Raw genomic sequence first — 20,037 nt, 5'->3', positions numbered from 1 at the left:
TTCTGGGGTTCAAGCAATTGTCCTGCCTCAGCCTCCTGAGTAGCTGGGATTACAAGCGCAGACCACCACGCCTGGCTAATTTTTGTATTTTTAGTATAGACTGGGTTTCACCATGTTCGCCAGGATAGTCTCCATCTCTCGACCTCGTGATCCGCCTGCCTCAGCCTCCCAAAGTGCTGGGATTACAGGCGTGAGCCGCCGCGCCCGGCCAAAACATACAACCTTAAGTGTAAGTTTACTAACTTTGGAAAGTACATACACCAGCATAACCCAACCCCCATTCAAGATCTACATTATTTTAATTTTATTATTTTTATTTTTATTTTATTATTATTATTTTTTTGAGACAGAGTTTCTCCCTTGTTGCCCAGGCTGGAGTACAATGGCACAATATCCCTTGTTGCCCATTGGAGTACAGTGGTACAATATCAGCTCACCGCAACCTCTGCTTCCCAGGTTCGAGCAATTCTCCTGCCTCAGCCTCCCGAGTGGCTGGGATTACAGCCGTGTGCCACCACACCCAGTTAATTTTGTATTTTTAGTAGCGATAGGGTTTCTCCGTGTTTGACCTTGAGGAACCCTGGGAGCTCAGGAAGGAAGGAGTGCCCAGAAGCAGGGACAGGGAGCTGGTTGGGGAGGACCAGAAATCAGGTTTGTGAAGGTTCCAGAGAGGACCTGTTCTTGGGAGGAGGGTGGGGGGCTGAGATGGGGGAGGGGGCATTGGAATGGCGGGGCGCTCGTCCAATGGCGGGGCGCTCGTGGGATGTCCATTGTGAGGCCGCACCACCGGCGTCAGGGATTGGTGGAGAGGGAGTATAAAATCCCAGGGTTGCTAAGAGAGGGCCCAGACCGAAGAAGGTTTGGTGGAAAGCGGAACCTTGGTCTCCATCTAACTGCTCCTAAGCCTCACGCTCCCTTGCCCTGCGCGTCCTGTTGCTTCCCTGATTGACCTTCTCCGTGACCTGTAGCTAAACCTTCCACCAGCGCTTGAGAACTTAATTTGAACCGGATCCTTTCCCAGACCCCTTTTTCCTCCTCCTCCTCCTCCTCCTCTTCCACCTCCAGGTGCCCAACAGCCCCCTTCTCCTCCTTTCCCTTCCCTTCCCTCCCCTCCCCTCCCCTCCCCTCCCCTCCCCTCCCCTCCCCCTTCCCTCCACCTCCCCATCCCCGTCCCCGTCCCCTTCCCTCCCCCCGCCCTAAGCCACCCCCGCCTCTGTCCTGGCTGCCTCAGGGCTCCCTGAGAGGACCAGGACATGCCGGTGTGGTGGCTGCTCTTTTGGCTCCTCCTGCTGGGATTTATCAGCCATCACCCCACCTATGTGAGTAGACGCTGGACCCGCGGGGTTTCTTCCTTGTTAGCGGGCTGTGTCACGCGGCATGAAATTACACAGCTCAGGCCTGTAATCCCAGCACTTTAGGGGGCCGAGGTGGGCAGATCACTTGAGTCCAGGAGTTGAAGACTAGCCAGGGCATCATAGCGAAACCCCATCTCTACAAAAAATTCCAAAAAAGATTAGTCGGGCCTGGTGGTGCATACCTGTTATTCCAGTTAACGGAGAGGCTGAGGTGGGAGGATCGCTTGGGCCTAAGAGCTGGAAGTTGCAGTTAGCCGAGATGGCCCCGCTGCACTCTTGTCTCAGAAAAACGAAATGGACCAAAACAAAGTGAAATATCATTTGATTTGTGTCATCTGGTTTGACGACTTTGTTTTTATTTTTATTTTTTAAGACAGAGTCTCACTCTGTCACCCAGGCTGGAGTGCAGTGGCAAGATCTCGGCTCACGGCAACCTCCGCTTCTGGGGTTCAAGCAGTTGTCCTGCCTCAGCCTCCTGAGTAGCTGGGATTACAAGCGCAGACCACCACGCCTGGCTAATTTTTGTATTTTTAGTATAGACGGGGTTTCACCATGTTCGCCAGGATAGTCTCCATCTCTCGACCTCGTGATCCGCCTGCCTCAGCCTCCCAAAGTGCTGGGATTACAGGCGTGAGCCACCGTGCGCGGCCAAAATATATAACCTTAAGTGTAAGTTTACTAACTTTGGAAAGTACGTACACTAGCATAACCCAACCCCCGTTCAAGATCTACATTATTTTATTTTTATTATTTTTATTTTTATTTTATTATTATCATTTTTTTGAGACAGAGTTTCTCCCTTGTTGCCCAGGCTGGAGTGCAATGGCACAATATCCCTTGTTGCCCATTGGAGTGCAGTGGTACAATATCAGCTCACCGCAACCTCTGCTTCCCAGGTTCGAGCAATTCTCCTGCCTCAGCCTCCCGAGTGGCTGGGATTACAGCCGTGTGCCACCACGCCCAGCTAATTTTGTATTTTTAGTAGAGATAGGGTTTCTCCTTGTTGGTCAGGCTGGTTTTGAACTCCCGACCTCAGTTGATCCACCCGCCTCGGCCTCCCAAAGCGTTGGGATTACAAGCGTAAACCATCGTGCCCAGCCAAGATCTAACTGTTATGTCACCCCAGAAAGTGAAGTCTCACTCTTCCCGGCCAGTCTCTTTCTTATCATGGGTTAGCTTGCTTATTCTGGAATTTCGCGTATACAGATGCATGCCATGCCATAGGTACTCTTTTGTGTCTGCCTTATTCTGCTCAACACCATGTTTCTGAATCATTACCATTGTTGTATGGTTCTCTAACTCCGTGATTTGCATTTCAGACTCAGCATATGCTGAGTTCAACCTGTTGAAGGGCTATCTCTGTTTAATTCACCATCTTGAAAGAAACATTTAAAATTGAGATGTTTTCAAAAATATATAGTTAAATCCTGAGGAATCGATGTAGAAATGCTATCACAAGCTGTCTGAACTTACTCAGGGGAAGTCTTCGTCTTCAGTCACATAAGCGTCTAATGGAATGAATATGAACAATCTTAGAGAAATCCCACACTCTTCATGCCATTTCCGTGATCTCCACCTTGGTCTTTTTTTTTTTTTTTTTTTTGGAGACGGAGTCTCACTCTGTCACCCAGGCTGAGTGCAGTGGTGCAATCTCGGCTCACTGCAACCTCTGCCTCCCTGGTTCAAGTGATTCGTCTGCCTCAGCCTCCCGAGTAGCTGGAACTATAGGCGCGTGCCACCGGGCCCTGCTAATTTTTTGTATTTTTAGTAGAGATGGGGTTTCACCATGTTAGCTAGGATGGTCTCAATCTCCTGATCTTGTGATCCACCCACCTCGGCTTCCCAAATTGCTGGGATTACAAGCATGAGCCACCGCGCCCGGCCCACCTTGTTAATTTTTAAGCACTAAAATTTGATACTTATTTGTGAATGAAGTAATCCCTTCATTGTATTTTTTTTTTTTTTTTTTTTTTTTTACTTATGCTGAGCTTTAAATGACAAAGATTCACATAATCCAAGCGAGAAGTATTATTTAGAGGGATTCTTTTATCATGTGATATATAATAAATGCATCCAATGTTACATGTCAATTTGAAAAACAAGTAAATAACTTTAAAGAAAAGATAACTACTGGCCAAGCGCAGTGGCTCACACCTGTATTCCCAGCACTTTGGGAGGCCGAGGCAAGTAGATCATGAGGTCAGGAGTTGGAGACCAGCCTGGCCAACATGGTGAAACCCTGTCTCTACTAAAAATACAAAAATTAGCCGACCACAGTGGCAGGCACCTGTAATCCCAGTTACTCAGTAGGCTGAGGCAGGAGAATCGCTTGAACCCGGGAGGCGGAGGTTGCAGGGACCTGAGATCATGCCACTGCAATCTAGCCTGGGTAACAGAGCAAGACTTTGTCTCAAAACAGAAAAGAAAAGATAAGATAATTACTTTATACTTAGCTTGTCTTACCCATGAGTGATGGGCTGCATGTGGCCCAGGACAGTTTTGAATGCAGTTCAACACAAATTTGTAAACTTTCTTAAAACATTATGAGATTCTGGCCAGGTGCAGTGGCTCTTGCCTCTAATCCCAGCACTTTGGGAGGCTGAGGCGGGCAGATTACCTGAGGTCAGGAGTTTGAGACCACCCTGGCCAACATGGCAAAACCCCATCTCCACAAAAAATACAAAAATTTGCTGAGTGCACTGTCAGGCACCTGTACTCCCAGCTACTCAGGAGGCTGAGGCAGGAGAATCACTTGAACCTGAGAGGCAGAGGTTGCAATGAGCCGAGAGCACGCCACTGCACTCCAGCCTGGGTGACAGAGTGACACCCCACCTCAAAAACAACAGACAAAAACAAAAGCAAAAAAATGGCCAGGCACGGTGGCTCACGCCTGTAATCCCAGCACTTTGGGAGGCCGAGGCAGGCAGATCGCCTGTCAGGAGTTCGAGACCAGCCTGGCCAACATGGTGAAACCTCATCTGTACTAAAAATACAAAAATTAGTCGGGCATGGTGGCAGAGACCTGTAATCTCAGCTACTCGGGAGGCTGAGGGAGGAGAATGGCTTGAGCCCAGGAGCTGGAGGTTGCAGTGAGCCGAGATTGCACCACTGCACTCCAGCCTGGACGACTGAGCAGAGCGGAACACTGTCTCCAAAAAAAAAAAAAAAAAGAGCTTTTTTTAGATCATCAGCTATTGTTAGTGTTAGTGTATGTTATGTGTGGCTCAAGACAACTTTGCTTCTTTTAATATAGCCAGGGAAGCCAAAAGATTGGATATCCCTGCTTTATACCAAGAAAGATGACACCCCACATTTGCAATGCCTAAAAACACTACCAGCCATCTGAAAAACATGAGACTTCTAACTTCTGTTCTTTTTTGTAGCAGTGGAATCCCACGGTGATATCTGAGGGATGTGGTTACCTTTTGGAGGAGGTTGACGGTTTCTAAGGATGATTCTTTCTGAGTGAAATATTGTCAGTGTCATTGACCTTTTCATTATTTCAACTATTATTATTCCAGGTTATCAATTCTCTGCCTGATGATTTTCATCCTGGGACTGACTTTTGTGGAATTCCTTGGATAGTTATCATTATTGTGTTTCTGGGAATTTCTACACTTGCCATTTTCCTCTGGAAAACTAGCCTTTGTGTGAGTATACTAACTTTCTGTAGAGGTATACTTGTAATCACAAATAAGAAGAAATTATTTAAAACAATTCACGTTTCTGGACTTCATTATGAATATGTGGTTTTACCCAAAAAATCAGGGAAATGATTTATTAGCATAAGAATTATGAAAATATCTGCCATTTACATTATGAAAATTAAATAGGTTGGTGTTTGTTTAATAAAATGTCAACAGAGCTTTTGGTCAAAAATAACTTTTTTTAACCTTAGTGTTATTTATCAGAAATGGAGTATGAGGTTTCATCACTTAAATAGGAAATTCTTTCTAAACTCTTCTGCTTTATAGTTCTAGCATATGGGTGGAAGGAAAGCTTCCAGTCTCCTCTCTGAAGATTCACTGCAGAAATGAGCTGACAACAGACAGCTTAACAGGAGAAGAAAAACATAGAACAGGCATAAACATGGGAACCAGCTGAAAAATGAGACTGCTAGAAGGGCCGGATGGTTGATGCTTAAAGAGCACCCTCTTCTGAGGGGAGAGGGAGATAGATGGAGATGTAGGCCATTTAGAGGGGCAGCAAATGATTTTTAGGGGAAATGGAAGAGCTCAAGGAACAAACAATTGGCCTGAGACAAAGTTCCTCTGAGGTCATAGGGATGAGGTGACAAACTGCCAGAAGATGAAGGGCAGAACTGCACTGCGTCTCATGATGCAGAGAAAGCCCCAGAGAATCTCTTAGAACTGCCCTCCAGAGAATCAATGAAAAGTGTGTCTGGGCAGGGTAATTTTGAATGACATCATTCAAAGTGCATGTTCCCAGTTGCAACTGGAGAGAGATCAGTATGTCAAAAGTCTGTACTTGGTAAGAATTTGGCTGCTAAGTTGTGCCATAATTTGTCTTTTGAGCCTTTTTTCCATTGGGTAAGTTGAGCTCTACATTTTCTCTTGCCATTCATGGCAGTAAAAATGTGGTTGTCTGGGGGCTGAACCTCCTTCTGAACAATGATCCAAGATAAAAGTACTAATACCACAATGCTTTTTTATATTCAAGGGAAGAGGAAGTATGTTTCAGTTTTACCACCTAGATAATTACACGTCATTTGGCACTGCCTTTCAAGATATGTAGAAAACAGAAAATATATGAGTTATGAAGATATCGAGGCACATTTAACATTCTCTATGCCACTTAGTCCTGAAGAGAGAATTTTCGGTATAAATTGGAGGAAGTTTTTTTTTTCTTTTTTTTTTCCCAGCCCCGAGACGAGTCTCCCTGTGTTGCCCAGGCTGGAGTATAATGGTGTGATCTTGGCTCACTGCAACCTCCACCTCCTGGCTTCAAGCGATTCCCCTGCCTCAGCCTCTCAAGTAGCTGGGATTACAGGTGCCCACCACCATGCCCAGCTAATTTTTGTATTTTTAGTAGAGTCGGGGTTTTACCATGTTGGCCAGGCTAGTCTCAAAACCCGACCTCAAATGATCCGCCCGCCTCAGCCTCCCAAAGTGCTGGGATTACAAGCGTGAGCCACCACGTGAGCCGGGGGAAGTTTTTAAATTTACCACTTTTTAAAAATTCCATTTAGGAAAGTTCAGTTGAGCTGTTGGACTTGGACAACTTCACACCTTCTCATCTTTGTCCTTATCATCTAGTCATCTATACCACTACCTCCTAAGCAGGGACATCATGGGTGCCATGAAGCATTCATGCATGATGGCATTTCCTTGCTTCTCATTTCTTCATGTGTTTGACATTCCTCCTAGCTCCAAACTGGGCCAGCTACCTTTCCTATGAAATCTAGCGTAGCTGTGGGATAGGTGTGGTTGCTCTTTCATCTTTTTAGATTACCCATGCTTCTCTCGAAATCCTAGTACATGTTTTGTTTTTTATCCTATGTGCAGAAATCAGAAAAGAACAAATTCTGCAAAGAATTTGAAAGATATTATTTCAGGCCAGGTGTGGTGGCTCATGCCTGTAATCCCAGCACTTTGGGAGGCTGAGGCAGGTGGATCACTTGAGGTCAGGAGTTCAAGACCAGATGGGCCAACACGGTGCAACCCCATCTCTACTAAAAAGACAAAAATTAGCCAGGCATGGTAGCGGGCACCCGTAATCCCAGCTACTTGGGAGGCTGAGGCACAAGAATTGCTTGAATCTGGGAGGTGGAGGTTGCCGTGAGCCAAGGTAGCGCCACTGCACTTCAGCATGGGTGAGAGTGACACTCCATCCCAAAAAAAAAAAAAAAAAAAGTTATTTCAATAACTACCTCAGGAGATTCATAGGTATCTGACCCACATCTGAGATGGGATTTGCATTGCATTTTAGCTATGATGAGAACAAATATTTAATATCTTAGAAGATTAAAAGCATACTGTGATAATATGGAAATCTTGGTGGGAATTCAGTCGTTAGTGAGAATGTTTTGCGTTAGGTTCAAACCAGCCTCAATGAAGCTGATGTGAGGGAAGGGAAAGTGGACTCTGAGTAGAGCAGGGATAGAAGGAAGATGCTCCAGTGCAGATCAGGAAGGAGCAGGGGGTGAAATGTTACAAATTCTAGAACTCGGAGAGCTGAAGGTAATTACTTCCTTTTCAAGTTGTGAAACATGTTAACCTGTGGTAAAATACTTATAACATGATAATTACCATCTAACCGTGTTGAAGTGTACAGTTCAGTTGTGTGAAGTATATTCATGTCTTTTTTTTTTTTTTTTTTTTTGAGACGGAGTCTCTGTCACCAGGCTGGAGTGCAGTGGTGTGATCTCGGCTCACTGCAACCTCTGCCTCCCAGGTTCAAGCAGTTCTCCTGCCTCAGCCTCCCTAGTAGCTGGGACTACAGGCGTGCGCCACCATGCTCAGCTAATTTTTGCATTTTTAGTAGAGACGGGGTTTCACCATGTTGGCCAGGATGGTCTCCATCTCTTGACCTTGTGATTCACCTGCCTCGGCCTCCCAAAGTGCTGGGATTACAGGCGTGAGCTACCGCACCTGGCCTATTTTTTTTTTTTTTTTTTTTTTGAGACAGAGTTTCAATCTTGTTGCCCAGGTTGGAGTGCAATGGCACAATCTCAGCTCACTACAACATTTTCCTCCTGGTTTGAAGCGATTCTCCTGCCTCAGCCTCCCGAGTAGTTGGGATTACAGGCATGCACCACCTCCCGGTGATCTTGGCTCACTGCAACTTCCGCCTCCCGGCTTCAAATGGTTCTTTGCCTCAGCCTCCCGAGTAGCTCGGATTACAGGTGCCCGCAGCCATGCCCGGCTAATTTTTGTATTTTTAGTAGAGACGGGGTTTCACCATCTTGGCCAGCTGGTCTTGAACTCCTGACCCCGTGATCCACCCGCCTCGGCCTCCCAAAGTGCTGGGATTATAGGCATGAGCCAGCGTGCCCAGCCGTCATTCTTAAATTATTATTTCCTAGGTGTCTTTCCTCAAGACTGTCTTAAAGTCACAAAATGTACATGACGGATCCAAGGATGTACAGCGGAAAGCCTGGAGGTCCAATAGCCGTAGCCGGGAAGGTATGGCTCTGTTGGAGTCCCCATAGTGTGGAAATGAGTTTGCCCTGGAAAGGGAAAGAACAGCTTCTTGCCCTCAGGTTTCTCACCTTCTCCTCTCCTCACCCTCACCAAGGGCCGAGGTCCATTTGTATGCACACAAAGAAAAGGGTTTCTTCCTTTCCAGGAATTAAATTTGGCCGGGAAGACCTCTTTACTTCATGGAGACATATGGAAGCCAAAGTTCGAGCTGAAGTCCGTAAGGTGACAGGGAAGGTCAACAGTCATTACAAAATCAATGGACAGAGGAAGACTGCCGAGGAAGAGTAAGATGTGCCTTGACACAAATACTGTTGTTATGAACCATGTGCCAATCAAAGTAGACAACTGTAAAGTCCTTGAGAATATTTTCTACAATATTTGTGGCAAATTCAGTGGGTTCAAAACTGAGTTTGTCCTTTCTGCTTGATTAGTTTAATCCGCATAATTCGTTTCCCTTCCTACATTCTTGTTTGTAATTTTTTCGGGGGAAGAGGAGGTGCTAGTACTGGCATTGGTTTTCCTTTCTCTTTTTTTTCCTGAGATGGAGCTTTGCTCTTGTTGCCCAGGCTGTAGTGCAATGGCAGAATCTCGACTCACTGCCTTTTGGGTTCAAGCAATTCTCCTGCCTCAGCCTCCCAAGTAGCTGGGATTACAGGTGCCCACCACCATGCCCAGCTAATTTTTGTATTTTTACTAGAGATGGGGTTTCGCCATGTTGTCCAGGCTGGTCTCGAACTTCTGACCTCAGGTGATCCACCCGCCTCAGCCTCCCAAAGTGCTGGATTAGAGGTGTGAGCCACCATACCCAGCCTTTTTTTTTTTTTTTTTTTTTTTTAAATTTTGAGATAGAGTCTCACTCTGTCGCCAGGCTGGAGTGCTATGGCGCAATATTGGCTCACTGCAACCTCTGCCTCCCAGGTTGAAGCAATTCTGCCTCAGCCTCCCGAGTAGCTTGGATTACAGGTGTGTGCCACCACAGTCAGCCAATTTTTTTTTTTTTTGAGACAGAGTCTCACTCTGTCACCCAGGCTAGAGTGCAGTGGTGTGATCTTGGCTCACTGCAACCTCCGCCTCCCAGGTTCAAGCGATTCTTATCCCTCAGCCTCTTGAGTAGCTGGGACTACAGGCATATGCCACCATGCCCGGATAATTTTTGTATTTTTAGTAGAGGTGGGGTTTCACCATATTGGCCAGGCTGGTCTAGAACTCCTGACATCATGATCTGCACACCTTGGCCTCCCAATGTGCTGGGATTACAGGCGTGAGCCACTGTGCCCAGCCCAATTTTTGTATTTTTAGTAAAGACCGGGGTTCACCATGTTGGCCAGGCTAGTCTTGAACTCCTGACCTCAGGTGATCCGCCTGCGTCTGCCTCCCAGCGTGAGCCACTGCTCCCAGCCTGGATTGTTGAATTCAATGCTTGGCTCACCTCCAGATTCATTTTCAGTCTTTCACGTTTTGGTCATATTACATTGTATTTTGCTGCCATATGACTGATCTTTTTTTGTTAAATGTGAGATACTTGTTAAAAAATATTTAGCAATGAATTGAGGCCGAGTAGCATGTTATCTTGTTGCAGAAGAGATGGGAGTCTACCTCTGGGGGATGGTCAGGGGTCCTCCATACAGGCTGCAATTGAGGTCGTCAGTGCAGGCTTAGTCCCTACAAAGGCCAGGGTATTTCCTATCCACCTCTGTTCTGATGTGTGACTCTTCTGGGTCTCAACCAGAGCCAGTGGACTTCAGTATGGATCGCTTTCATTGGCAGACCCTCAATCCACTTGTTTTTCATCTAATCGCATGCATGTATACAAAAGCTGCTCTGCTTCTTTGCATCTCAGTAGTCCCTTCTGGAATTCAGCAGTGAAACTCAGGGAAATGGGTTCCAAATGCAAGGCTGACTTTTGTCCTGGGTTTCCTTCTTCTCCATCTTGACCTCATGTCTGTTTACTGCCATGTTAGCAATTTGATGTATTCAATCATGGGTTTTATATTCTGTTTGGTGTCCCCCATCGTTCTCATCGGAGATCGGAAGCTTCAGATGCACTTATGTCAGCTCAAGATTAGAATGCTTCCTTAGCTTCCCTCCAGAGTCAGGTTTTGTGTTTGTAGTTCCCAAGTGCACAGCAGGAGTAGTGAGGTCCTCACTGGCTTCTCATTTGCATTAATCTGTGAGCTCATTTAGCGTGGGGACAGGACCCTGCTCCCATTGCATTCTCAGCAGCTCACCACACACTCCTTGTTTGAGGCCACTCCAGACAGCGTGTGCTGAAGGATGCCCTGTGGTCAGAAACAAGTTCATTAACTTTCTCTTTGAAGTGTTTTTGTCCCTGTTTCCTAGCATTCTGGGAATTTTACACATCCTTCCTATAAAACCAAGTATCAGGTGAGGTCCTTAGGATCAGGAGCATGAATCAAGTGGTGTGAGGGCAACACAGCAAACTTACCTTTTTAGGCCATTTCCTTTTTCTGCCCTCACTCTCTGTGAACTGAACCTTGTTAAAGTCAGTCAACACCAGGGTGGAGGGTTTGCAGTTGTCATCTATTTTCAGGACATAACACCCTGACTTAGGAGCCATTCCGGTCATTTCTAATTCAATAGATGCACCCAGCATTCAGATTGCCTTTTCTCTCAACCAGGATCTTTAAAGTCGATGACAAGAGTTCCAGTCCTGAATCATGGCAAAGTGCAGTAGTGAACTGCAGGGTTAATGACACCATATTCTGGAAGGATCTCCCTATGTCTGATGGTCTCAGTTCCGGCATCAGCCTCTGACTGAGAATCAGGTCTCCCACAGGAGGAGGCAGATGAGGAGCAATCCTCTGCTTCCGATGGAGTTAGTTGTGATGAGGTGGTGAGGTCTGGTTTTTCACACTGAACTAAAATGAGCTTTCGCTGTGTCAAGCACAAGACTGACCCCAGAGACACACACAGTGCACCTCATAGAAGCTTTTAATAGTCTTTATATTTACTAAAGAATAGGACTAACTATAGAACTATGAAGATGAGCTGGAAATGACAGGTGACTTGCCAGCAGGCCAGAGTGTGATATTTCTTTGTCCCTCAATGAGAGGTGTCAATTCTCCCTTTGGTTGTGAGAATCAGTTGGTTCATTTATGGGAAGGTTGCAGGGGGGATCTTTGAATCACAGCCTTCAGATGCCAGAAGGGCAGAGGGAATCCCACACGGGCTGGTGGATCATGTGTGTGCATTTCCCTCCCTTCTAATCTCAGGAAACAAAACATGAAAGAATGTGAGCAAGCAGAAAACGAGAGGCAGCTATCAGAGGCAGAGGAGAATGGGAAATTGGATATGAAAGAAATACACACCCAACTGTGAGTTGAGAAGCTGAACCCCACCCTCTTAGGAAACCCCCATTGGAATGTTGTTTTTAACCTTTGTACAATGTTTAGACCCAGTAAATGCAGAAATAGAAACAAATGGTCAGAAGACATATCCAGAGAGAGAGAGAGAGAGTTGACAAAACAGAAAACAAAGTACCTTAAGATTTACCAGTGACCAAAAGATGTGAAGTAGCAAAATGTCTCCTGACCCCGTTGCCAGCTAGACTGTGTGGAAACTCGGTTACCAGCTATTCTAGGGGTGGAGTGAGTTGTTGTCATCCTTAGGAAAGTGTGTTGTTGTAGGATCAACCACATCCTTCAAAAGGACTATGCCTGTTTATAAGCCCAGCTGTTTCTGCCCTGTGAAACACGGCAAGGATATTAATACAAAGAGAATAGAGCTTTATGATAAAAGATGCTCAATGAAGGATGAATTAGGGATATACTGAGAATGGGGAAGGAAATTGTCAACTCAGAAGTCAGCAGGCAATAAGCAAAAGAGGAGGAATCAATACAGCAACAGTTTGGATCAGACTGTACTGTTTTTGTTTTTGTTTTTGTTATTTTTTCTGAGGTGGAGTCTCACTCTGTCACCCAGCCTGGAGTGCAATGACGTGATCTTGGCTCACTGTAACCTCCGCCTCCCAGGTTCAAGTGATTCCCCTGCCTCAGCCTCCCGAGTAGCTGGGATTACAGGTGCCTGCCACCACGCCCGGCTAATTCTTTGTATTTTTAGTAGAGATGGGGTTTCACCGTATTAGCCAGGATGTTCTCAATCTCCTGACCTCGTGATCCACCCGCCTCGGCCTCCCAGAGTGCTGGGATTACAGGCGTCAGCCACCGCGACCGGCTCAGACTGTACTCTTACAGCCATCTGAAATACGTTTTCTAGGTATAGATAGTGTAAGGGTACAGTTGTGAGGATAACAGAAACATGGCAGATTATTTAAAGTCATCCTGAAAGTGGTGCTTTATCTGATGAAAGTGATTGTAATCCATAGGCAACCGTTTCAACGCACGCAAGAGTTGCAGCGGTGGGCAGAGGACTACTACAGGTGCAAAGTAAGGAGCTTCCTCCCCGCAGTTGCAGGATAGTTCAGTGCTGATGCAGATGATGCCACGGCCCTTAGACTCTCTCAACATTCAATTTCTCATGTGTTGGCTTTTTCAGATCGCCCCTTCTGTAAGAAAGCCTCTTGCCAACTCAGGAAGTTTGTTTGTTTTCCTTGCTTTTGGACATAGTCTGCCAGGTCAGGACATGGATGTATTTTTCTCCCCACACCTCTGTGCTCAAGCCTTGCAAAGGTGGATGGCAGAGAGGAAGGCTGCCTACAAGCGGCACAGGTAGGTCATTGTGATGGACATTTTAAAGGATGTTTTTGTTTTGAGATACAGCTTTGAGCATCTAGTAAAGAACTTGGTGTTTTAATTCTTCAAGTCAATTCTTTCTATGTCTTCTAGGTGTGAAATGAGGCAAAAGCAGAGAGTGCCAGAGAGACACATGAGTCTGGAGCCAGTCCAGGGACGACCGGGCCTAGAGAACCCTTTCTGGAGGGGTAGGAGCTTGCTGTGAAGGCAGCCGCTTAATTGGTGCTGCACAATCCACACACCTTGCTTCTCCTTTTGGGGATGAGGGCTCGGGTGGGGTGATTGTTATGTTTCCTGGAAACAATTCCAAGCACTTATAAAGAGAACAGTTGTCTCGCTGGGTGGCAGGACCCTATTTTCCTCAGGTGCCCGAGCTGAATGGCTCTTGGCTAGTCCCCTGTGAATGGTGGAGCTCAGGCCGCTCCACTGACTGTGGACGTTGCCCCACCCTGATGTCTTGGTTACTTTTAACTGAGGAGATGAGCCTAGAAGGCAGATGGGCCAGCTCGCCTTTCCACCTTGACTCAGTGTGAAGGATTTATTTTTCTTTCACTTGAGAAAACAACAATAGCACTTTAGAATGGGAGCCACATGTGCTGATGAGAGCACAGATTTTCTGGCCGTGTCTTCATGGATCAATATTGTAGCTTGAGATCTGCTTTAAGAAAAGAAGCATTTATTTACACTTTTTGGAACTTCCTTCATTCTTTTTAAGTTGTTTATTGTCAACTATATAACTCCATTAGTAAGTTAGATTTCTATGTAATCCTACTCCTCTAACATTTGAAGTATAACCCTAAAACTTTCCAGTTAATTTCTGTAGCTCTTACCTTTTCTCATGACTGTTCATCTCTTTATGTCCATTTCTGTTCATAAGTATTGATAATACCTGGCCAGGTATGAAAGTTAGATTAACTATGAATCCACAGAATTTTAAATGTCCCTATGGCTTGAAGAAGAGGAGCAGTGCTGTTCCTGTCCAGGGTTTATTGATATTCTTCCAACCATGGCTGTTCCTATTTTAATTTTGAGTCTGTGCTCACATGATGAGTGATTTCCTCTGATATATACTGATTTAGAGCTCATTTCCAGCTGGTTGGAGCCCGACCTGTTCACAGCCTGTTGAGAGTTAAGAATACCCCTGGACCAGGGCTCTGTGGTATCTTCCTCAAGGATGAGGGTCCAGAGGGCTCCAGAGTCCTCTGAGGCATGTGGTCAATAAACCCTGTGCCTCTGGTAAGGGACCTGTGTGGCAGAGAGTGAGATGGCATCGGAGGGTGTGGAGGGTTTCTTATTCTGCACAGAACATGCAAGCCAGATTTAGCCCCATTCCCTTCTCTGGCCCTTAGCAGATTCAGGACATCATTGGGTTCCCATGAGGAACAGGAGCGGCGTCCCAGCTGAAAACACAGAGAAGACAAAGGTAAATGCTGGGGACGTTTTCACTCTTCCTATATCAGGACGCTTTGGTCTTTTCCGACAATGCCCTCTCCTGGCCTGGCCTCTGCTCTGTAGGTTCTGTGGTGCCTTTTCTGTCTCGACTTCTTGAGAAGCAAAATCTTCTCCATGAGCTTTCAGGCTTCTCCATTCCCAGCTGATCATTGTTGGTGGCACCTCCAGAATCCATAAAAGCTCAGGGACCGAGGGCTGAAGGGCTTTTACTGTTCTGTTTCCAGAAATAACACGAGGAGGCACCACTGACCTCCAGTACTGTAGGTCTCATGGCGCGGTGAACTCTGACTGATCCACCTTACCCAAGATGTTGTGGGGTCTCATTTCCGAAATATGTGGGATTTTCTTTTGCTGTGATTTTGTTTGCATTCTGCCATAATGTAGGTGATTAACGTTTGAAATATCTGCTGTATTCCCAGAAGTAAAAATAGTGAAAATGCATTAATTTAACATTAATTTGTGCTTTGTGCAATTTTGAATGCTCTTTGACAAGGCCAATTCCATAGTTCGTCACAGTCCCATCCCTGTTGGTAACCATGTTGTGCAAAAACACCTTCATACCCACCCAGTGGGGCCCCTGATCTAATATTCAAAGTGTCAGAGGTTCCATATTTGTAATAGCAAATAGGCCCTGACTGTGAATTAGTGAAGAGTGAATGTAACTTATTACCTACAGGGACAATTCCAAATGAAGGCCTTAAATGATGCTCAGCTAAGCTGATTCTTGTGTGGCCTCTGTACCTTCAAAAGCTGCTGAGTCCTATGATTACACATGATGGGACTTGTACACTTGAAGTGAAACACAGTTTTAAAACTTGCTTTCTTTAGAATTCCCACCTCATTTTTCCATGGGGTATTCTTTATGTCGTAGTGCACTTACAATTTGGTATTACCTGGGAGTGAAAAGAAATATTACAGCCATGTCTAACTGACTTCTTGAGATAAGATTGTTCTGTCAGAAATCCCTCTCCCAGTTCCCCTGAAGCTCTTCAGGAATCCACATCTCTCCAGAGCTCTTTGTTCTCATGGGTGGCACCTCCAGAGTGAAGAAGATCCTTTGTCCAGAAGGGAAACAGAGGGGAAATGAGAGGGTCCCGCAGGCAGAGCTGGAATCAACTTCCACTCTGCCTCTTGCAAGCTGTGTGACCCTGGGCACAATTTCTCCTTCCTCTGGAAACCTCTGTTTTCTTCGATTTGGAGCAGGGTGGTCAGACTGACCTTGCAGAGTTCTGAGAATCAGAGACAGAACATAAAAGGCCTGGAAAACATTCTCCAAAAAGAAGCTGCAACATGTGTGGACAATGGGCTTTTCATGCCTCTCTTACTCTCTGTTGACCTGGTGCAAGAAACATGCTCTGGTGATGGCTGTGAGGGAGGAAAGAGGATAGACATAGACACTCCTGTGTCTCAAACATGCTTCTTTATTACTCTGTTATGATTCTGTCTTCCCTGGGGCAGGACCCCAGCCTGCCTACATTTGCAAACAGACACAGTGGCATGTGGAGACAACAGTGTGTCCCAGTGACTTTTCTTTACTCCCCAGCTGTGGGCAGTACTCAGTGGAAGGGTGATATTATGACACTGATACTGCTATTTTGAAACCTGGAGGATGGAAAGGTGCAAAAATCTATCACCAGCAACATAAGGTGCAGCCTGTGTTGGTGGCGGTAATTTTGTCCATCAAATGAATATGTGTGAAAACATTTCCTCCTTCGGCCCTACAGGTCAGGATGGCGGCAGTGGAGCACCATCATTCCTCAGGGTTGCCCTACTGGCCCTACCTCATGGCTGAAACTTTAAGAAAAAGGATGGGCCACAAGCCAACTCCTCCACCTCAGTGTGATCTGAGAGGTCAACCACATCCATCAGTTAAAGGGTGTCTGAGACTGCTGACTCTTTCTCGACTACAGTGTCTACTAGGACCTCAACCACATTCAACAACTGATGATTTTCTGAGAAGAGAGACACCTCAAGACGAGTGTGCCCTGGGACCTGAACCACTTCCTCGAGCTAATGATTTTCCGAGACTCAAGACACCTCCCGAGGGTCTTTTCATACCAATTTCCCCTTTTCCAGTTGATGATTCTCTGAGCCTCAAGACACCTCCCGAGTGTCTTCTGGTACCCCTTCCACCTTCTCCAGTTGATGATTTTCTGAGACCACAAACACCTCCCGTCCAGTGTCACCTGAGACCTGTACCATTTCATCAAGCTGATGATATCAGGAGACTCAAGAAACCTCCTGACTGTTTTTTCACACCCCTTCCACCTTCTCCAGTTGATGATTCTCTGAGCCTGAAGACACCTCCCGAGTGTCTTGTGGTACCTCTTCCACCTTCTGCAGTTGATGATTTTCTCACACCAAAAACACCTCAACTACAGTGTCACCTGAGACCTGTACCGTTTCATCGAGCTGATGATATTAGGAGACTCAAGAAACCTCCTGACTGTTTTTTCACACCCCTTCCACCTTCTCCAGTTGATGATTCTCTGAGGCTGCAGACACCTCCCGAGTGTCTTCTGGTACCCCTTCCACCTTCTCCAGTTGATGATTTTCTCACACCACAGGCACCTCCCATCGAGCGTCATCACCTGGGACCTGTAGCATTTCCTCAAGCTGAGGATTTTAGGAGACCCAAGGAACCTCCCGACTGTCTTTTCTTACCCCTTCCACCTTCTCCAGTTGATGATTTTCTCACATCAGAGGAACCTCCCATCAAGCGTTGTCGCCTGGGACCTGTAGCATTTCCTCGAGGTGATGATATCAGGAGACTCAAGAAACCTCCTGACTTTTTTTTTGCACCCCTTGCACCTTCTCCAGTTGATGATTCTCTGAGCCTGAAGACACCTCCCGAGTGTCTTCTGGTACCCCTTCCACCTTCTCCAGTTGATGATTTTCTCACACCACCAGCACCTCCCATCAAGCGTCATCACCTGGGACCTGTAGCATTTCCTCGAGCTGAGGATTTTAGGAGACCCAAGGAACCTCCCGACTGTTTTTTCTTACCCCTTCCACCTTCTCCAGTTGACGATTTTCTCACATCAGAGGAACCTCCCATCAAGCGTTGTCGCCTGGGACCTGTAGCATTTCCTCGAGCTGATGATATCAGGAGACTCAAGAAACCTCCTGACTGTTTTTTCGCACCCCTTCCACCTTCTCCAGTTGATGATTCTCTGAGCCTGAAGCCACCTCACGAGTGTCTTCTGGTACCCCTTCCACCTTCTCCAGTTGATGATTTTCTCACACCACCGGCACCTCCCATCAAGCGTCGTCACCTGGGACCTGTAGCATTTCCTCAAGCTGATGATTTTAGGAGACCCAAGGAACCTCCCGACTGTTTTTTCTTACCCCTTCCACCTTCTCCAGTTGACGATTTTCTCACATCACAGGAACCTCCCATCAAGCGTTGTCGCCTGGGACCTGTAGCATTTCCTCGAGCTGATGATATCAGGAGACTCAAGAAACCTCCTGACTGTTTTTCTGCACCCCTTCCACCTTCTCCAGTTGATGATTCTCTGAGCCTGAAGAAACCTCCCAAGTGTCTTGTGGTACCTCTTCCACCTTCTGCAGTTGATGATTTTCTCACACCAAAAACACCTCAACTACAGTGTCACCTGAGACCTGTACCATTTCATCGAGCTGATATTAGGAGACTCAAGAAACCTCCTGACTGTTTTTTTGCACCCCTTCCACCTTCTCCAGTTGATGATTCTCTGAGGCTGCAGACACCTCCCGAGTGTCTTCTGGTACCCCTTCCACCTTCTCCAGTTGATGATTTTCTCACACCACAGGCACCTCCCATTGAGCGTCGCCTGGGACCTGTAGCATTTCCTCGAGCTGATGATTTTAGGAGACCCAAGGAACCTCCTGAGTGTTTTTTCGCACCCCTTCCACCTTCTGCAGTTGATGATTCTCTGAGCCTGAAGACACCTCCCGAGTGTCTTCTGGTACCTGTTCCACCTTCTCCAGTTGATGATTTTCTGAGACCACAAACACCTCCCGTCCAGTGTCACCTGAGACCTGTACCATTTCATCGAGCTGATGATATCAGGAGACTCAAGAAACCTCCTGACTGTTTTGACCGTTTTTTGTTTTGTTTTCTTTTGTGTTTGTTTTTTGTTTTATTTTTATTGTGTTGGAGGAAGGCGTCTGTTATGTTGTTGATTCTATTTATTCATCATTTTTGCAATACATAAATTCATTTAAGTATTGATTGTGCACCTATCATATGATAAGCATTTTTTCATCACTCCCCCACTCCCAGAACCCTAAGCTTTTCTCACTGTTAGAACTGCTAGTTTATTTGTATTTCAGTCACTTTGACTATAAACTCCTTGAGTGTAGGTGCTTAGATTTTTTTCACTGCTTAGCCCCCAATGCCTGTATAGAGTAAGCTCTTTTTTTTTTTTTTTTTTTGTACCAAATGCCCAATGGCCAATTTATTCTGTTTCAATAACAACTAGGCATCATTTTCAAAGGGCCATATACTGACAACAGACTGCCCAGAAATTATCTCCCTATGTAGGAAAACTACAGAAGACAAGTTCTTAGACTTTTAATGCCCATTACAGTAGCCATTAATGACAGGTGACTACCGAGCCTTGAAATGCGATAGTCCAAATTGAGATGTGCTATAAGCTTAAATTACACACCACATGTCAAAGCCATAAGACCAAAAACTGTAAAATAGTCTAGTAATTTTATATTTATTATATATTGAAATGATATTTGGTATTTTAGATATATTGAGTTAAATAAAAGTTAAATTCACCTGTTTGGTTTTTTATTTTTAAAATGTGAATTCCAGAAAATTTTTTTTTTTTATGAAGTATTTATTGATCATTCTTGGGTGTTTCTTGGAGAGGGGGATTCTCCATGGGGCTGGGTCGGTTCTGGGGTCTCTGGGGGCACTGAGTCGGTTCTGGGTTCTCCTTGGAGGCTGAGTCGGTTGTGGGATCTCCTTGGGGGCTGGGTCGGTTCTGGGATCCCTGGGGGTGCTGAGTCGGTTCTGGGTTCTCCTTGGAGGCTGGGTCGGTTCTGGATTCTCCTTGGGGGCTGGATGGATCCTGGATTCTCCATGGGGGCTGGGTCGGTTCTGGGATCTCTGGGGGCGCTGAATCGGTTCTAGGTTCTCCTTGGAGGCTGGGTCGGTTCTGGATTCTCCTTGGGGGCTGGATGGATCCTGGATTCTCCATGGGGGCTGGGTCGGTTCTGGATTCTCCTTGGGGCTTGAACAGTTGCTTCTTTTTACCTGTGTTCTCACTCTGTGCCTTAAACCAACTTAACCATCAAAGAAAACAAATCGTATGTGTTTCCTACCCTGGGTCTTCTTAATTGTTTGTGGAATTCTGGAAA

General features: G+C 46.0%; 1 protein-coding gene across 2 annotated transcripts; it reads left to right on the top strand.

The window, feature by feature from the left end:
* The first annotated feature begins 851 nt into the window (after nucleotides 1-851).
* Nucleotides 852-19,456, top strand: LOC129015283 (nuclear pore complex-interacting protein family member B13-like). Of its 2 annotated transcripts, none has more exons than XM_063655201.1 (10): nucleotides 852-1,319; nucleotides 4,877-5,005; nucleotides 8,401-8,500; nucleotides 8,664-8,802; nucleotides 11,752-11,853; nucleotides 12,864-12,924; nucleotides 13,034-13,206; nucleotides 13,324-13,418; nucleotides 14,583-14,653; nucleotides 16,407-19,456. In XM_063655201.1, the coding sequence occupies exons 1-10, from the start codon at nucleotides 1,254-1,256 to the stop codon at nucleotides 18,876-18,878; spliced, it is 3,408 nt and encodes a 1,135-aa protein (XP_063511271.1). In that variant the 5' UTR covers nucleotides 852-1,253; the 3' UTR covers nucleotides 18,879-19,456. The 2 variants fall into 2 exon arrangements, with proteins under 2 accessions (XP_063511271.1, XP_054308942.2); XM_054452967.2 differs by having other exon boundaries at nucleotides 14,580-14,653.
* The last annotated feature ends 581 nt before the right edge of the window (nucleotides 19,457-20,037 follow it).

This window comes from Pongo pygmaeus, chromosome 18 (genome assembly GCF_028885625.2).
Source record: "Pongo pygmaeus isolate AG05252 chromosome 18, NHGRI_mPonPyg2-v2.0_pri, whole genome shotgun sequence".
In the NCBI taxonomy this organism is placed as follows: Eukaryota; Metazoa; Chordata; class Mammalia; order Primates; family Hominidae; genus Pongo; species Pongo pygmaeus.
The sequence above is the reverse complement of the archived record's forward strand: the minus strand, read 5'-3'. Positions and strand labels throughout refer to the sequence as shown.

Excerpts from the sequence above, each read along its gene's own strand:
- LOC129015283 (XM_054452967.2), top strand. The coding sequence starts at position 1,254 with ATGCCGGTGTGGTGGCTGCTCTTTTGGCTCCTCCTGCTGGGATTTATC. Across the intron at positions 8,803-11,751 it reads AGGAAGACTGCCGAGGAAGA|GAAACAAAACATGAAAGAAT; the intron begins GTAAGATGTGCC and ends TTCTAATCTCAG. Across the intron at positions 11,854-12,863 it reads AAAGAAATACACACCCAACT|GCAACCGTTTCAACGCACGC; the intron begins GTGAGTTGAGAA and ends TGTAATCCATAG.